Below are 17,611 nucleotides of genomic sequence, written 5' to 3'. Positions count from 1 at the left end.
CAGTTCATCAACATGAATAACTGCTCCTCCTCCACTGCTCCTTTGTCACAAGGCGTCCCCCCAAGGTTCGGTGCTTGGTCCTCTCCTGTTCATCATTTACATCCTGCCACTCGGTAACTTCATACGTAGATATGGTCTCCACTTCCACTGCTACGCCGATGACGTCCAAATCTACATCTCCACTAAATCCATCACAACAGTTACCTCTGCAACTCTGACCAACTGCCTCACCGACATACAAACCTGGATGCAAACCAAATTCTTACAACTCAATTAGAATAAATCTGACATGATCATCATCGGCCCCAAATCACTCACAAAAACAACTTCAGCCTTTCCATCAACAACTCCACCTTGTCTCCATCCCCACACATCCGCAACCTTGGAGTCGTTATTGACAGCAACCTCACTTTTGAACACCACATCAACCATGTCACCAGGACTGCCTTCTTTCACCTCAAAAACATTGCACGTCTCCGCCCATCACTCACCTTCTCTGCTGCCGAAACACTGATTCACGCCTTCATTACATCAAGAATTGACTACTGCAATAGCATCCTCTATGGTTCACCTGCCAAAGCCCTGAATAAACTTCAATATATCCAAAACTCTGCTGCCCGCCTCCTCACCCACACAGGCAGCCGTGACCATATCACCCCCGTCCTCCAGAATCTTCACTGGCTACCCGTTCCCCAACGCATTCAGTACAAAATCCTCCTCCTCACACATAAAGCCCTCCATAACAAGGTTGTTGCCTACCTCACAGACCTGCTCCACCACCACAATCCCTCCCGCAACCTCTGCTCCTCTGACAGTAACCTCCTCTCACCCCAAATCAGGACCAAGCACCGCACCTGGGCTTTCACCATTGCAGCCCCCTCCCTATGGAACTCCTTACCCATACACATCCGAGATTGCAGCGACATGGACTCTTTCAAATAAAAACCCACCTTTTTAGACTAGTTGTTAACATCAACTGTTATATACACCTGCTGCTGTTTGTTATTTTGTTATTTATATGGTAGCCCCTTGCTATTATGTATTTCTGCACCACATGTTTTTATCTACTGTTCATTTTCTATTATGCTATTTATGTTTTTAATGTTTTAAACGTACATAACTTCTGCTTTTAATGTAGTACTTTAGTGTCTTTGAGGGTCTTTTATTTATTTATTTGTTTATTTCATTCATTTACAACGACTTGAAAAGCACAATAGAAATAAAATGTATTATTATTATTATTTTTATGACAGCTCCCCAAAAGTGAAGCCAAAACATCTCTATCCTCTACTTGTGGCTGGCTGCAGTGTAGGTCATAAGCACCACGGTAATATCATGCTGATGGACGTTCAAGTGTTCATTTTTCTGAAAAGTTTTGTTTAAATTAGTTATTTGATGCTATAACAAGGGGACGTCACATCATGATGGACAGCTGAACCCTGCTTGCGATTGAGTCGGCTGGGTGTTTGGCGGCTCCAACTGACTTCACCAGCACAAGATGACAGCAAACACATCCAGGGTATTTTGGCTTCATTTGTGTAGTGGGAGGAAGTGGGTATGTGGTGTCACATTCTGCCTGTCAGCGATGTTTTAGTTTTGCACTCTGTGAGTTTTTGGTCAGTTGATTATCTGTTATTTTGGTTTGTTGTGTTTTAGGGTTCTGTCTGTTGTCTAGTGTAACCTAGTTAATGTCTGTGTTTAGTGTTGTCTTGTTTCCCAGTTGGTTCCGTCTCTGTTCCCTACTTTATTCTGTTAGTCAGTTGTTCCATGTTTCCTGTTATGAGGTTCGGTTCCTGGTCTTGTGTTCTCTGTGTAGCCTTGTGTATTATATTATTTATCCGCATCTTTAAGTTTACTCTTAGGTTTAGCCCTGCATCTCAGCTCTGTGTCCTAGTTCGTAGTCCTGTGCCTTAGTTCATGTCTTAGTATTTGCTTCTAGTTCTTTGACATATCTGCTTCCAACAACAATAGTGGGAAAACACTAAAGCTTTAGCTCCTTCCTCTGGCTGTGTGATAAAAAGCTTTAACTATCTCTCTCCATTCTTGTAGAATTTCACCCAGCAGCACACAATGTAAAATTGTGTGTAAAGACCAAAAGAAAGAAGTGTGGGTAAAAAATAATACCTTAGAACTTACCTGTTGACAATTCAGTAAACCCCATTAAAATTATGGATTTGATATCATCAATTTCTTCTTCAATTGAGTCGTAGCGCTGGATTTCAGATTTGATCTGGATCAAGGATGGATTGCTGTCCATGAATTCCTTTGAAAGGTTTAAATAATCATAAGGTTATCATTACAATTATAGGAAAATGTAGATTGTCTAAAAGTCACAACAAGAACTTCCTACACAAGAAAACATACCTTGACTTTGCGGTTCCTGTCCTCTTTCCAGAGGACTCTGAAAGGCTCGAACTGCTGCAGGACATCAGCCGCTTGTCCTCTCAGGGAGCTGCCCTCTGACTTCAGAATGACCACCACTTTTTTGACGTCCTTGTGTTCAACAACTCTGTTATGCAAATTTTCTTTTTCTCCATCTATGAGATCATCACAAACAGGCATACACACACACACAAATAACCAACAATTGTTCTTGACAATTTTAACTGTATTCACACATAGGTTCAAAGGTTGTTGTTTTTTTAAGAGTTGTATACAACTTCAATTAATACAGACCGTTGTCAGTTTGATGCTCCCCCTTCCCACGCCCCTCAATATTGGAGCAAATCACAGTCAGCAGTAACTAAATTTCTGTGGTGTGGCAAACGATCCTGCATTAAGCTCACTACTATGCAGCGAGAAAGGCAAGCTGGTGGCCTATCTCTCCCGAATTTCAAACTTCAAGAGTGGGCCTTCACACTCAATCTGATGCTCAGGTGTCTTGGCGAGCTCTGGAGGCGCAGATGATAGCTCATACTCTTCTACTAACATTCTGCATTCTAAAATCTCACCCCATCACTGTCGTCTGACATTTGATCCTATGATTTCATATTTGCTATTGATTTGGAGGAGGGTGGACAAATTTGCTGGTTGCTCTTCTGTTGGACCCATACTCCCCAATATTTAACAATGACAGATTGTTGATTGGCGATCGTTATATTTGATTTACTGATTGGGAAATAAGAAACATCTGCACACTGACACTGTGATATTTATGGGGAAGAGGGTTTACTTACTTTTCAGAATATATGTATTAAGCATAGTATACCACACACTTCCTTTTTCTTTTATTTGCAGCTGAGATCGACTTTAAAAAGCAATGGTGTCCCTTTACAGGGTCCTCTCACACCACATCCACTTCGTAATTTGTTTCACGCTGCTGGGAGCACAAGGGATTTTGCATCGAGGCTCTACTGGTTCTTACTGCGGCACGCTTATAGACCTCTGGCATTGGACACGGTGTGGAGGAGAGATGTTCCAGGTTTGGAACCTACATTTGACTGGCAACTGGCATTAAGTGTGGATCAGTCTGGGCATCCAGAAACCCTGAGCAAATACATTATAATTACATACACAGGGTATATATGGGTATATCTAACTCCCAAGCTTCATTTGATGAAAGTTATTAATGATCCTACGTGTATTATCTGTTCCTCCAAAGTGACTAGCAGTTTTTTCATGTTTTGGGAGTGTACCCCAGTGGCCAAATTTTTGAAGATGGTTGCCTCTAACCTCTCTAAGTTGTTTGAGATTAGATTGCCTGCAACACTCCTTTTTAATGATTTATCAAGGCTGGGTTTGCCACTGGATAAAAGAGCATTGTTGGCTGGACTTGCGGCTGCAAAAAAACTAGTTGCCAAATGTTGGAAACCTCCACATTCACTCTCTTTTCGAGCTTGGGTCTAAACATATTTGGATATTGCCTATTTGGAGTTGTCGACAGCTAGAGTCCACGGAGCAAAAGAGTCAGCAATAGAGGCTTGGCATTGACTCTTAGCTATCCTCTGTGGTTTTCAGATTTAATATGTGACTGAGATATGCAGTTCTGGATCCAGACGGTGGGTGGGTTATATTTGTTTTGTTTTGTTTAATTATTATTATTTTATTATTTCATTTTAGTTGTTTAACTTTTTGCATTTGTTAAAACAAAGACATTTACAAATTAACAACTTTATTAACTATTACATTCCTGTCAACTTGTCTGTCAGGTTTTTTTTCCATCAATGTGCATGCTAACAATGACTTACCTTTGATTTTAGTGCTATCGTGACTGTATTCCCATGACCATGCAATGCCCTTGCTAACGTCCAACACCAAGTCAATTAGTTGATTTATGGCCTGTTGGCTCTCATCTTCAGTGGGAATCATTACCTGATGACAACAAATATCCGACAGAGAGACTAAATGTTCTGTTTAACAAGTTTGACGAGGAATTCCAGATAATCCCTCTTTCCTACAAGGTAACTAGTTCGCCAGTGAATAGAAGAAACTCACCACGTTTGGTCTAACCAGCTGGACTTCAGATTTTATTAGTGAGACCGTCTTAGACTTTGATGTCGGACTATAAGAGATCATATCATTTTAGAAATTGGCCTTTTACTTACATAATAACAAACACATTAATACTTACTTAGTGCCACAAATTCTCCTTTTCATGGTCTCCAGAGATAACTTGGTTGTTTTGACCAGTGCATCTAATACCCTTGCACTGAAGTATTCATAAAGCTTCTTAAACTCCTGAAATCAAGATTTTTATTAGAAGAATTAACACATGTTGGTATAATGTTTATAAGAACAATGTTTTTGTGTTGATAAGCAAACACACCTTTTCAAATTTGATTGCTTTATCTCGGTCTGGTCCTTCTAAATTAATTCCCTCATTTTCATTAGGGGGCTTTTGGCTCTCTCCTGAGAATGTCACACTCTTCCGTCCTAAAATGTTCAAAGGGTTATATAAAAAAATACACACCCATACATATTTCTAGAATTTTATGTACTGTATGACTGAAGTTTGTGTGCAACACTTAAAACTGAGACTTAAAGAGAACCTGAAACAGGTTCCTCGACAGTCTTCTTGGTGCCTTTTGAGTCATAAATGTCCCTGAACAATTTCTCCAGCTCCTTCACTGCTTGTTTGACACGACTACATTCGTAGTCCAATTTTTTTGCCCACTCCTTGCATTGATTCTAAAAGAAGATATATATATTGATTATAATAATTGGAGAACCAGACATAATTCATAAAAAACAAATACAAAAAAACCCAACAAAAAAACCCATTACAAATTATACCTTCATCTTTACCAAAGTAATAATTGTTGAACATGAGTTTTCTGACCACTTGGGGGCAGCGTAAACAAGTTTAGAACACAACACTGTCATATCATCACCTTTTAAGTTGATATGGCAAACAGTTGCCTATATACATATCCAGCAGTTACAAAGCAACATTATAATTCATTTTGAGTCCTGTTTGGTCTCTATAAACTCTTGAGGGACATGTCTGGATCTTTCGCTGCTAAATGCTCCACTATGTGCACCATCTCCCACCAATCACTGTTTTTTAGAGTTTATTCTGCTGAAAACAGCTGCCTGCTGCAGCTGAAATAAGATAAATCACTAAAAACCCCTTTACCCCTTTTTTTACATTGTCATTTGATATCAGTATCATAAAAATAAGATGGCAATCAAAAAAAGTGAAATAGTCCATACCTCATTAAGGTAAATCAGGTGCTGCAATGAAGACGCATCTTCTGGGAGCTCAATCAGCATAGTCTCTGAGATGTCTTTAAGAACATCGTCAATGTGTATCTTACAGATATCCTGCACCTGAAAATACAAAATGTTATCTAGAAACATGCCTATAGTATTTTTAAGAATCCCTGAAGGGTAAAAAGTGTGATTCCTCACTGGTTAATATAATTTACACGGCAGATACACAGCCATTCATTTAAGTAATTCCTCTACAGAAAATGCAATTAAACCTACTGATGATTTTTTAAATAATCTTTTTCTAGAAGTTAATTATCTTTAGTACAGCTTTTAACAGTAAATAACTATACTTGAAATTATAGCAATATCCATATCTTAAAAGGAAAGACAGCTAATAATTTGCTCAGTGATTTCGTCAGTAACATACCTTCTTCACAAGAAGTTTGAGCTCAAACAAAGCAGTGTCAACATTTTGGAAGAACTTGTCCAGGAGGAAGGATGACCAGGTGAGCAGCACTGATCCATGACGAAGCACAGATTCCACCTTGTAATTTACCAAAAACATAATAGCTAAAAATGATCAAATCTGGAAGCAATGACAAATTAAGATATAGTAACTTTTTTACACAAAAGCCAGAAAAATAAAATATGGTTCCATACCTTTTCCCACAGAAGTGTTTTTTTTTTTGTTAAGCAACAAAGCAAGAAACACTAAGTGTTGTTATTGATTTGTGACACATTCTGTTGAACCACTTAGTGTTTACATCAATGAGAACATGACCTTATTTTTCCACTTGTTGATATTTCGTGGATTACTTAAATGTTCTACTTTCAAAATGTACTGTATTTACTGACTGCTTACATTTTTTATTTTTGAAGCCATCAAGCTGGTGAAGTCTGCAGGTATGTTCTCACAAGTGGACCCATAATCATCCAAAATGGTCTATAAAAAAACAAACAAGCTTACATGTAATTTTATATTAAGGTAACTTGTCTATCTGTGAAAAACAATGTTAGGATTTACCTGTAGTCGGAGGTGATAGCCCTTTATTTTGCTTTCCAAATTGACCAGACGCAAAGCCTGCTTTGGAACTTCCAGACCCATCTTCAACAAACACTTAGCCTCCCGAATTACCTCAGTTACTTTAGGATCAAAGTTGACAACTAATTTTCCAGTCTTTGGGTGACGAACCAGCAGTGTAATATTCAAGACTGTTATAAAGGAGAATAGGGAGAAAGTATTTGAAATTATGACATGTAACCATGATGCAACTTAACAAGGAACAATATATTAAGTCTGAGCCAAAGAACCAACCATAATCTAGTTTTGAGACTTCATCCATCCACGCTGCATGGTAAACAGACTCAAACTCTACTAATGCAGCTGCAGTTTGATTGTACATTTTGACCACTTCTTGTCCCTCAGGGTTGTTTATCTATTAATGCAGATGCATTCAACGTTAAAATATTTCAGTACGATAATAAAGTATTTTTTGTTGTTTTGGTGAGAGAAATGTAGGTTTACTTTTATGTATGATATGGGCTCCTCAATTTTTTTGTAGAGGTGCCTGACCCAACCAATCCTTCCAGCAACAGGAGGCATGTTTCTAGCTAATGGGGGGTCATCTCTCTGATTGTCATAGAGCTGCAAAGAAAATGTTACTTTAATCAATTCTTTCAAAGTCCATATTTGACAGTGAAGTTATACTTTATTCTCAGTATTTATTCTAGCATGAAAATGTCATACCTTTTTCACAAACTCTAGCTCTGAGGCATATTGCTTAAGAATAAGACCAAAGAGGTTGGGAATTTCTGTGTCAAGACAGGGAATGTTCAGCCTCTGAAAACTACAAATAAAGGTATTTGTGAGACCTGTGTCAGAAATTTCTGATTATAATGCCAAATAATCCAGTTTAAATAATTACAGTACAATCGTTATATTATGCTACAATGTCATATTACACTGACCGCTGTATTAGGCAAAGAGCTTGCTGAGATGAGATGATGTTTGCGAAGCATGAACTCATAAATGCCCGAAGCTGGTTCTGCACATAAGGATAGCCAAAACTTTAATATGACAATCTACATTGGAAACAATATTTAATATATGACAGAGGGAGACAATAGAAGCTACCTACACCACAGATTGTAAACAGAGGAAATTATACATACCTCAATGTTGCTGATTTGACTCATAAACTTAGTAAAATCAGTTTCAAATTCAGCAGTCCTTGGAGCCAACATATCATACTGCTTCCTTTTCAGATTCATAGATATAGTGTGAAATTGTCTGGCCAGAATCTCAATGCCCTCAATATTTGATTTTCCAAGAGATTCAAATGTTTTGAACACTGTAATTATTTGTGTGATCTATAAAAAAAATTATGCTTATTGTTACTTGGCAAGGCCTTACAGTAAGAGTGGGATTTAAATTTACAAAGTAAGCGTGGACTGCACCTTATCGAGTTGCTTGCAGAAGCCCTCAAACTTGCAAAAAATCTGCATCTCTGAAATGTCAAGGGGCCTCTTTCCGGGCCTCTCCATTGTTTGTGCCTTTGTTTTGTGGAAGCGAGACTGATACTCCTGATATAAGCTGATACAGTCCTGCCAAAGATAAAACACGAATGACAGTTACATGCTGATGTCAACATGTCAAGCCTCAGAAATGATACCCGATGTGTTCCGCACAGGTAGGTATCATCATCACCTGCATTTTCCTGATGATGTCTTCAGCATCTTGGTCCCATATTAGACTTGTGCCATTGTCAGTTATATATGATCTGCACGCTGTAACCATCTGATTTGTGACCTGGAAGATTTTTCAGGAAAGCAATTACAAAGTCTTGCTAAGTAAATTGGATCCTTAGATTTTGTAAAAACACAACTTGTATATTTTTCTGAGACTGAATACAATACACTTACTTTGACAAACAGTGCAGATATTTTTTCACTTGTATTGTAGTACAGTGAAACACTGTAAATCATTTGAATGGCGTTGATAACGTTCTGCACGCTTTTCATCATGGTGACCTGAAATCACACATCATGTATATCTATATTATTTACTTTACTATATTACTTACTAACTCTGTGTGGAAATTACTGGCATCCCTTTACCTTCTAATGGACAGCTACTTTACACTTTAATTCATGATGCACTAAAAGTTCTATCACGCAAATCAACTGACTCTTAGTCAATGCTAGTAATGTGTAGGAATTACTACCACTCTGTCCTACTGATGGGAAAGCTGCAAGAACATTTTTGTATTCTTATCTCAACTTTCTCATACTTTTTCATATGGTGGGTAAATCAGATTCAGCAAATGCTCCTAACTTTGTATACAGCACAGGCTATCCTGGTCCATATGTAAGCACGTGTTAATTCATAAAAATTACACAAGGGTAAAAAGAACTTAACAAGTTTGATGATTGAAGTCCTGCTTTAGGAGAAGCATTTCTAGCAGCATCAGCAGTGGAATTAAAGGAATAATATTGATGTTAATGATTGATATGTGTGTCTGCAGAGTTGCGACTCTTACAAGTTTCACAATTGCAGAAGCAAAGCCCACGGGCTCTTCCAGCTGACCTGATTATCAGCGACATGTCAGAGACAAATTAACCTTCAGTAAGTGCATCATTTAAGTTATTTTGCTATTGTAGTGTTAATACAATAGCATCAATGAGAAATTTTAATGAATGATATCATTTGAACTGCAGATTTAAACGGGATCATGTCAACGTAATTATGAAGTGTGATTTATATAGGATTTTCAAACTCAAAATTGCTTCAAAGTAATTAAATATGCATCCATTTAAAAAACTTAGGTTGGGATAACAGCAGATTAATTTCACATCAGTCCTACGACAAGTCTGGACAACTCGTAAATTGTATTTATACCTATTTATTTATACCTATTAATCTTTTGTCTAAATATAGCTGCTGTCTTTCATTATAAGCTGGTATCCAGTAGAGGTCACTCTCACTCAGGTATCTGCAGTTTAACCAACACCTGCTGCACACATGGGCTGCACCTGAAATTGCCTTCACTATACAGGGAATAAATACTACATCAACAGTATATTGAGTGTTATTGTCAGTCATCAAAAACTAATTTGGACTGATGTCATGTGCAACACATGATGGTAGTTGTTGGTTGGTGACCATGCATGTTCAATATGTTTCATGTTGCTTTATGCAATTTTTTCCGTCCACTACATAGGGTGTTATTAATCCTTACTTTAGAATGTAAACAGCATTACAAAATGACGTACACATTTGCCAACTTTTATGGAAAATGTGTTTTTTTTAACAACTTAGATCTATAACAACACTTAGGGCATTCTTTTTCAAATGCATCTTTTAATCTGCTATTTTTGCAGACATTGTACCTGAATTATGCTCCTTCATCTTTCTGTATACATAAAATGATCTATCGATCTATGAGAGTCTCTCATTCATTACTAACAAATACAACCTTAACTTTACATAAATATCATCACATGAAATATATGACTATACATACCGGATCACTGCTGTAAAGAGGTTGACAGACTTTCTCCAGTGTGTTAAGGAATTTTACATTGTCTTTTGCCTCATTTGCACGATCAGTTATCCTGGCATCCAGCTCCCGCCACATCTACATAGGTACATGGTTGAAAAGGTTAAATTTTGATTCTTTAAATCTAATGTTTTTTAGTCCATACAATGCCCTTCACAAATGACTGTACCAGAGCCTAAAGTGATGTTTTCAGGTTGCAGAATACTCATAAACACTCCAAAAAACAACGGTAACAAATTTGAAAGAGTTGGAACAAATGTATCTTACATAACACATTAAATTGATAGTTACAGTTAAAAATAATACAGTGCTAGAATCTTTACAATATCATGACGCATTAGTGCTCTTCATAAATTGTTTACAGTTATTGGTTAGTACCTTAAAGCAAGATGACTACATATAAAAAAAATTATTTGAATTAATTTGCACACCTGGAATGATCATCTTTACACTGTGGACACTGATCTGTGATAATTACTATATCTCATGCAACAATAACATTTTCTATCATAATTTGCACAAACACTTGTCTTGTTTCACTTTCCATAGAATAAAATAGTCATATTGAATCTACACACAACTCAAACCTTAGATACAATACTTAAGTGTCCGTACCTTCATAATTTTGGAATTGCTGATGTGGAGCACCATTACCACTGCCTTACACTCTGGGCCTTTAATGTGAGTGATGATGGAGTTGAACCGTAAAGACATTTTTTTCCAGTGTTCTAACTCACTCAGTGGCCCTGCAGAATCAACCTCTTTTCTCAATTGATCACTTTCTATCAGGACCTGATGATTATGGATACAGAGAAAGGTTTACAGGCCAGCAATTTCATTTAATACTCTACAATTAGACTCCTTTAGGAAGTTATATGCTTTAACATTTCAATTAATAAGATTAATTAACCAATATTTTATGTCCCATGTTATCTGTACTTTCCATTATATTTTGGACCAACTGCATAGATCTTAAACATTCTCTGATATTGTATCTGCACAGCATCTTAATGACACTGTATTGTTTTAGCCTTAGTTCTTTAATCTTTGATACTGAGATAGACTTTTTTTGTTCTCATGAATTTGACTCCGAGTTAGAGTTGTAATAGCCAATATCAAATCTTAATTTTACAAACCTGCTCTATTTGCTTATACCATTGCTTCAGTACTTCTTCCAGTCGATGCACCATGTCAAAGTTGGCAGCTGCAACTTTCATATCTTCAAGGGAGGCCAATTTTGAGAAGTCAATATCTACAGCTGTATTCAGATGAACAATACTCTCATTGCTCATCTGGATGTCTGTGGTACAAACAAGAAAGATAAAAGTAAAAGATATATAAATATATATCAAGTATGGTTTACCAAATAAAATGATGACACAAATTACTAAAATGACACGTTACTGTGATCGTTTTAATAAAACATAAAACTTCAAAAACTCAAAAAAATATGTAACTGACAACTTTAAGAAAAGAAAATTACTAACCATCTAAGGAGCTAAGACAATGTTTTATGGTGTACTTGAAGTTCTTTTTAAATTTTTCTCCATGTCTAGACTTATCTAAGACACCCCAGTTTTGTGCCGCATCAAGAGCTGGTAGTAGAAAGTTGTAAGCGTTCCTTGCTCCTTTCAGGAGGCCATTTCTGGCATCAACCATTGAAAAGAAGATCTCCTACAAAGCATCAACACAAGATCATTCAAAACATGTAAAAACTAACTTAGTGCTAGTTGCGTTGTCATCAGCAGCGAGCATCTTCTTAAGCAACACTTTTCAATGACAATAACTGCGAGCGTTTCCCATATGAATACAGGGAATGCGGATTTGTTTCATCTGACTTGTTACAGGTGTAAAATCAGCTGTTTTGTTAAATGGTATGAAAAAATGTTCCTCATACATGATAGCATCAGCATCTGAACAAATTTGAGTCTATTTTGCCAACATGAGCACTCCAGGAAAATTATGCATTTATCGTAAATGGCTATAACTCAGTTGTAATGGGTTTGGCTGACTTGAAATTTTTTATAAAGCCAAAATATTCATTTTGGAAAAAAGCTGCATGATCTCTAATGATCAATGATCTATCCATCTATGTACTTTAATGCAGATCCGTATCTACAATAAAAATGTCATTACTTTCTACATTGTTAAGACATTTATAGCTACTTAGCCTTTGTAGTTGTATGCTCCCTGATAGAGTTTTGTCTTTATTTTAAAAATTTATAACATAAACAGACAGCTTTCTTTAGAACATTTATAAAATTCTGATGAATTACAATTACAGAAACATACCACTTTACACATACAAGACTTTCTTACCTCATGTATGTTTTCTGAATTCACAGGAATGTCCAGTCTAATCCGTGTGAAGGTGCAGCAAACACCTGTAAGGCACGTCTGAGACATATTGGCTAAAAACATCCTCAATAGTTTTCCCCCTTTGACAGTCCCAGGATATGAGCGTCCACACTCTGAAATTAAATCCAAATGATTTTTGATGAGATGAAAAACTGGAATGGACCTGTGAAACAAATCATTGGTGATATTGATTATGTGTACTAAAGTTTGAACATTCATCAGTATGGGAACAAATCATCAAAAACAAAATCATTTATGTTTAGTAGTTGGTAAAGATTTACACAAACAACCCAAAAATGAAGTGGACCTAAACTCAATCACATAAACAGGGCATAAAGCTGAATGTGTTCGGGGGTTACCACAAAGATGGAGAAAGAGCGTAACTGTGTTGAAAAGTGGTGGGGCCATAGGGGCTCAGATCAGGGGAGTGATATACACTTTACTCGCAAGACTGGGTTCACAAGAACAAGACCAGAAGATGATTGTACACTGTTTTGAAGAAATGTTCAATGTGGAAGAAAGATTTTTCTTTATTTTCTGCTTTCTGGTAAAAAACAGGTGCTGGTACTTAGAGCTACAAATTTCATATCATTGGATATAGACAATTATCAGGATAAATGTCAAATCATTATTTCTTTCAAGTTTAAAGGCTGATTTTGCTCCTGAGTGAAAGTTGAAAAAAACAGATGGTTATTTGCGGTTTTAACTTTTCTTTATGGTCAGAAAAAAACACTTGATGCCACAGAGTGGATCCGTTAACATATCTGAGGCAGAAAATTCAAAGTTAGTATTAAAGCTGCAAGCAGCGTTGGGCGGGCCCTTGCATGTGTAGTGCGTCGGGGTGTGAGCCGACCGCGTTGCATATTCTGGAGCTCTGCCGGCGCGGCTGTGAATTTGCTACACGCTTTGGACGCTGCATGAAGGTGTTATTCCTCACTTGCTGTGTCCCCTTAGTGGCGCTACATAGCACTTGGTGCTATAAATATAAATCGGTATTGGCGTGTAGATGTCTTCGGGGTGGGAGAATTATCAAGCACGTAAAGATTTGTTCAGATGTGAGCATGTACACTGAAGTTACAACAACTTCCTGTGTCATGGCGAAGAGTTGATCTTTGACGCCACGGACACGCCCATTGACGAATACTCACAGATAGCACAACTTTTCATCTTCAATGCCTTTAGAAGGCACAGCAGAAATTTGAAATCGATCCGACTAAATCCCTAGGAGGAGTTCATTAAAGTACGAAGTGTAAATCATCCAAAAATTGCCGTAAAATTCAAAATGGCCGACTTCCTGTTGGGTTTAGGGGATCGCTCCAAGAGGCTTTTTGGTACGTCTGGACATGATACATGTGCCACAGAAATTTCATACATGTAGGTCAAACGTGCGGCGGGGGCTGCTTCGTTAAAAGTCACTTTCTGTTGCCAGCATGTGGCGCTATGACTGTGGGTGAATGTCGGCATGTACATGTGTTCAGGGCGGGACTCTCATCCTACATGTAAGGTTTGGTTTAGATGTGAGCATGCACACTGAAGTTATAATAACTTCCTGTTTTCATGGCGAATCATCGACGCCACGGACACGCCCATTGACAAAAACACAGATAGCACAACTTTTCATCGTCAATGCCTTTAGAAGGCACAGCAGAAACTTGAAGTCGATCGGACTAAACGCCTAGGAGGAGTTCATTAAAGTATGAAGTGTGTAAATCATTCAAAAATGGCCGTAAAATTCAAAATGGCCGACTTCCTGTTGAGTTTAGGATATGGGTTCTTGAGGCTTTTTTGTGTGTCTGGACATGATACACGGTTCGTGCTCGGGCCCTAATTAGTATTAGTATTTTTCAATAAATATACACGAGTAAAATTTAGTCAAATCTTTATTAAGTCCCTTTTCCTCAACAAAATAAATATCTTAATAGAAAAAATAAGTGCTAATTTGATCATGATTCAAATGAATTAAATCAAACACTTATCGAACATTTATTAAAAATGTGTTATATTTATTTAGGAAAATTATATCGCAATAATTCTGATTATTGTTTTATTGCGCTGCCCTGCTGGTACATCCTATTCACATGTTGGTGTGTGTATCGGACGGTACTCGGACAAAGGTTAGTGTATTCATTATAATTTCAGATAATAGTATAATATATAGCTCAACACTAGTATAATATTAATTCCAGTTGGACAGCAGTTTCATTTCTGTGGGGTATTTTCATTCATTAAATCCTTGTTTAAGAAAAATTATCTACATGGTAGTCAGTCTCCAATTAGTTAATCTAGTTAGTTAATAGAATATTTTACAGACATAATTATATATTGTTAAATATAAAACGCACGCGCCGGAATTCTGGCAGTGCCGGAGAACTTTAAGCCCTGTATAATATACTACCATTATGATCCACAGCTTATTTCTTATAAATATAACTGTCAATACATGTTGCTATTATATTGAGATGATTTTGACAGAACTTGACAGTTTTCCCCTCCATTACAGATATCAAGTCAATAAAATCAATTAAATTTTTTTTCAAATTTCTGATATTTATATTTTTCTTGATATTTTTGGCATTTCAGTTTTAGAAAAATTACATACTGTAATCCTGGGCTATTTTAAACTAATGTTAGTCAACATCTAATACTAAAATCAGGACAGTCTAATGACAAATTAAATAAGACATGCTGGCCTGATATATGACAGTCCAAAATTTGAGTCTTTCTAGACATATGCGTACCTATTCCTGGGACTTCAGACTCTTGATACACAAAGGAAATGGTTTTACAACCTCCTTTGGCAAAGAAATCATCGAAAGCAGCCAGCTATTCAGCAACAAAAAAACAAAGACAGAAACTTTTTAACACTACTGACATGGCAACATAACCAAAGACACAATGTAAAGTAACTATGTGTAAAACTGGAAACGTTCAGACTTCTTCATCTTCCAGTGGTACTGCAGTGAGAAATATGCATCAATAAAATGTGTTGATGTATACTGGCAATTTGCAAAATATTTGGAAGAATAATAAACATTTGCCATTGTGCACATGATGGCTCATAAAAACAAAAAACGTTACTTTTATCCTTTTTTTCTTAATGGAATTGTTGGTAGCATGTGTGCATGATGTTACACTGAGTTTCTATCTGGAAGATATCATTAATGTTGAGTCTTGGCACTCTCTTTTCTTTTGTTTAGAGACCTAATTGTGCTGCATAGGAAGTAAAATTGTCCAAAACCAATGATCCACCACTAATGATCGATTGTCAAAACTCACAGATGAAGAATCTAAAATAAATTCCTCGACTGCTGTTGGCTCCAAGGACAGCCTGTCAGCCAAGATGTCAATCATATACTGGTGTGCAGGGGTGAGGAGCATCTTTCGCTCTTCTCTTGCCTGCTTGTATTTGGCCTGAAAAAGACAAGGGTTGTTAATAGTAGTAATTAAACTGACTTGTATTCTGTAAAGGTGTTAAATTCATTTACCTGACATCCATGCTTGTTTGCTTTTGGATCATGTGCATCCATCATAAAGAGCTCAGGCAAAATCACCTCCACCTCCTCAGTTCTGCTGAACAAACGTTATCCTCAGTGGATAAAATGAAAAAACACAATTAACGTTAGGTATACCTTCTTTCCTTTAATTTTTAACTAGATCTAGCTTGTACACACTGACTTCTATGATAAAGACCTAAATAATTGGTAATATCCATAAGCTAATAAATGTGTTTTTTTCATGGCCGTTTTTCATCATGCTGACATTCATGAAGACAGAAGTTATATTTAGCGAACGTTAAGTAACGTTAACGTTACATGAAAACGTTTTTGAATACAGCCACTAGCAAATAGCTAAGGTTTAATCAATAAACGTTATGTTAACTAGCTTAACGTTAGCTAAAGTTAATTTGCTTGTTAACATTCAGCTAAGCTAATGCAACCTTGTAACGTAACTTAACGTTTCTTCAAACTTAATTAAATAAAAGTAACGTTAAAAGGTAGTTAACTTTACTGTAATAACTGGGTTAGCCTTAAATTATTTCCCTAACGCAATTCTAGCGTTGTCATTCTGATAACTGAACTAAAATGAACGTTACCGTTAGCAAACAACACTTTGCTGTTAGCAAACGTTAACGTTAATATTTTAACTTTCGTCTTGTTAACTAAACGTTTACTGTATCGTTAACATATTTACTCTTACCAAAACTTAGTCACCCGATAAAAACATAGACGCCTGTTGGACACATTTTCTGTTTGTGCTGTTTCTAAGTTCCAAGTAGAAAAGACTTGATATTTTTTGGCCGATGATAACGCAGTTTTCATCCAAATCCAGCCGTTATCAGCCCTGTAACTATTACCGTTGCCTAACGTTGGCAATCCACGCGCTGTAGCAGTTAGCGCCACCATGACGTGATGGAAGACAGTTTAAATCTCAACGTTCCTAGTTAACCTTAATAATTTGTTTATGACCTTTCCCTCCGTTTTAGGGAACTTGCCAAAGATTAAGATTACGCTTTTCCATGTAAAAATAAATTAATATACAGTATATTTATTCCTGTTTGCAACAGATTTCCTGTCAAACAAATATATTTATTGGGGGGAAAAATCTAAATAGGCTATCAGGTCGGAAGATGAGACTTTGGAGTTCAGATGCTCTCTCTCTCTCTCTCTCTCTCTCTCTCTCTCTCTCTCTCTCTCTCTCTCTGCATCTCACTGTGCAACCAGAGCGCACAGACAGACAGACAGCAGCCCCTCCAGCTTCTCTCCCAGCAGTGTTTTCTTGGCTTGTGTGGAGGTGAGTGGTGATGAACAAAAGACTAAACTACCAGTGCCTCGAGTTTACCGCTAATTAAACAAAAGACAATATAGGCCTAGGCCTATGTATTGCTAACGCATGACTCATGAGCTGAGCTAATGTAATAAGTTAGCTGAAGTTTAGCTAAGGCAATATCTCATGGCCTTACAACCTAATGTACTGATGCAGACACTACAGGTGAACACAGTAACATTTGTAACGATTTCGTAACGTCATCACAATTAATTAAA

General features: G+C 37.0%; 1 protein-coding gene across 1 annotated transcript in view; it reads right to left on the bottom strand.

The window, feature by feature from the left end:
- The window catches only part of LOC119901860 (dynein heavy chain 8, axonemal-like), a 44,348-nt gene extending 27,240 nt beyond the window's left edge, over positions 1 to 17,108 (bottom strand). Inside the window, exons 1-28 of the mRNA XM_038717588.1 lie at positions 16,767 to 17,108; positions 16,055 to 16,155; positions 15,846 to 15,980; positions 15,308 to 15,392; positions 12,531 to 12,682; positions 11,699 to 11,885; positions 11,348 to 11,511; positions 10,827 to 11,003; positions 10,176 to 10,289; positions 8,575 to 8,682; positions 8,360 to 8,461; positions 8,110 to 8,256; positions 7,825 to 8,022; positions 7,621 to 7,697; positions 7,400 to 7,499; positions 7,178 to 7,297; positions 6,968 to 7,088; positions 6,677 to 6,864; positions 6,515 to 6,595; positions 6,080 to 6,196; positions 5,653 to 5,769; positions 4,989 to 5,127; positions 4,766 to 4,872; positions 4,571 to 4,677; positions 4,435 to 4,501; positions 4,188 to 4,311; positions 2,365 to 2,537; positions 2,137 to 2,263 (exon numbers count right to left, since the gene is read on the bottom strand). Coding sequence (XP_038573516.1) covers positions 2,137 to 2,263; positions 2,365 to 2,537; positions 4,188 to 4,311; positions 4,435 to 4,501; positions 4,571 to 4,677; positions 4,766 to 4,872; positions 4,989 to 5,127; positions 5,653 to 5,769; positions 6,080 to 6,196; positions 6,515 to 6,595; positions 6,677 to 6,864; positions 6,968 to 7,088; positions 7,178 to 7,297; positions 7,400 to 7,499; positions 7,621 to 7,697; positions 7,825 to 8,022; positions 8,110 to 8,256; positions 8,360 to 8,461; positions 8,575 to 8,682; positions 10,176 to 10,289; positions 10,827 to 11,003; positions 11,348 to 11,511; positions 11,699 to 11,885; positions 12,531 to 12,682; positions 15,308 to 15,392; positions 15,846 to 15,980; positions 16,055 to 16,099 — 3,379 coding nt within the window. The 5' untranslated portion in view covers positions 16,100 to 16,155; positions 16,767 to 17,108. The remainder of the gene's footprint in view (positions 1 to 2,136; positions 2,264 to 2,364; positions 2,538 to 4,187; positions 4,312 to 4,434; positions 4,502 to 4,570; positions 4,678 to 4,765; positions 4,873 to 4,988; positions 5,128 to 5,652; positions 5,770 to 6,079; positions 6,197 to 6,514; positions 6,596 to 6,676; positions 6,865 to 6,967; positions 7,089 to 7,177; positions 7,298 to 7,399; positions 7,500 to 7,620; positions 7,698 to 7,824; positions 8,023 to 8,109; positions 8,257 to 8,359; positions 8,462 to 8,574; positions 8,683 to 10,175; positions 10,290 to 10,826; positions 11,004 to 11,347; positions 11,512 to 11,698; positions 11,886 to 12,530; positions 12,683 to 15,307; positions 15,393 to 15,845; positions 15,981 to 16,054; positions 16,156 to 16,766) is intronic.
- Between the last annotated feature and the right edge of the window lie 503 nt (positions 17,109 to 17,611).

This window comes from Micropterus salmoides, unplaced genomic scaffold (assembly GCF_014851395.1).
Source record: "Micropterus salmoides isolate LMB-PRFRI ecotype aquatic unplaced genomic scaffold, ASM1485139v1 Ms_hic_scaffold_14, whole genome shotgun sequence".
NCBI lineage: Eukaryota > Metazoa > Chordata > Actinopteri > Centrarchiformes > Centrarchidae > Micropterus > Micropterus salmoides.
This window is presented reverse-complemented; position numbering and strand designations above follow the sequence as displayed.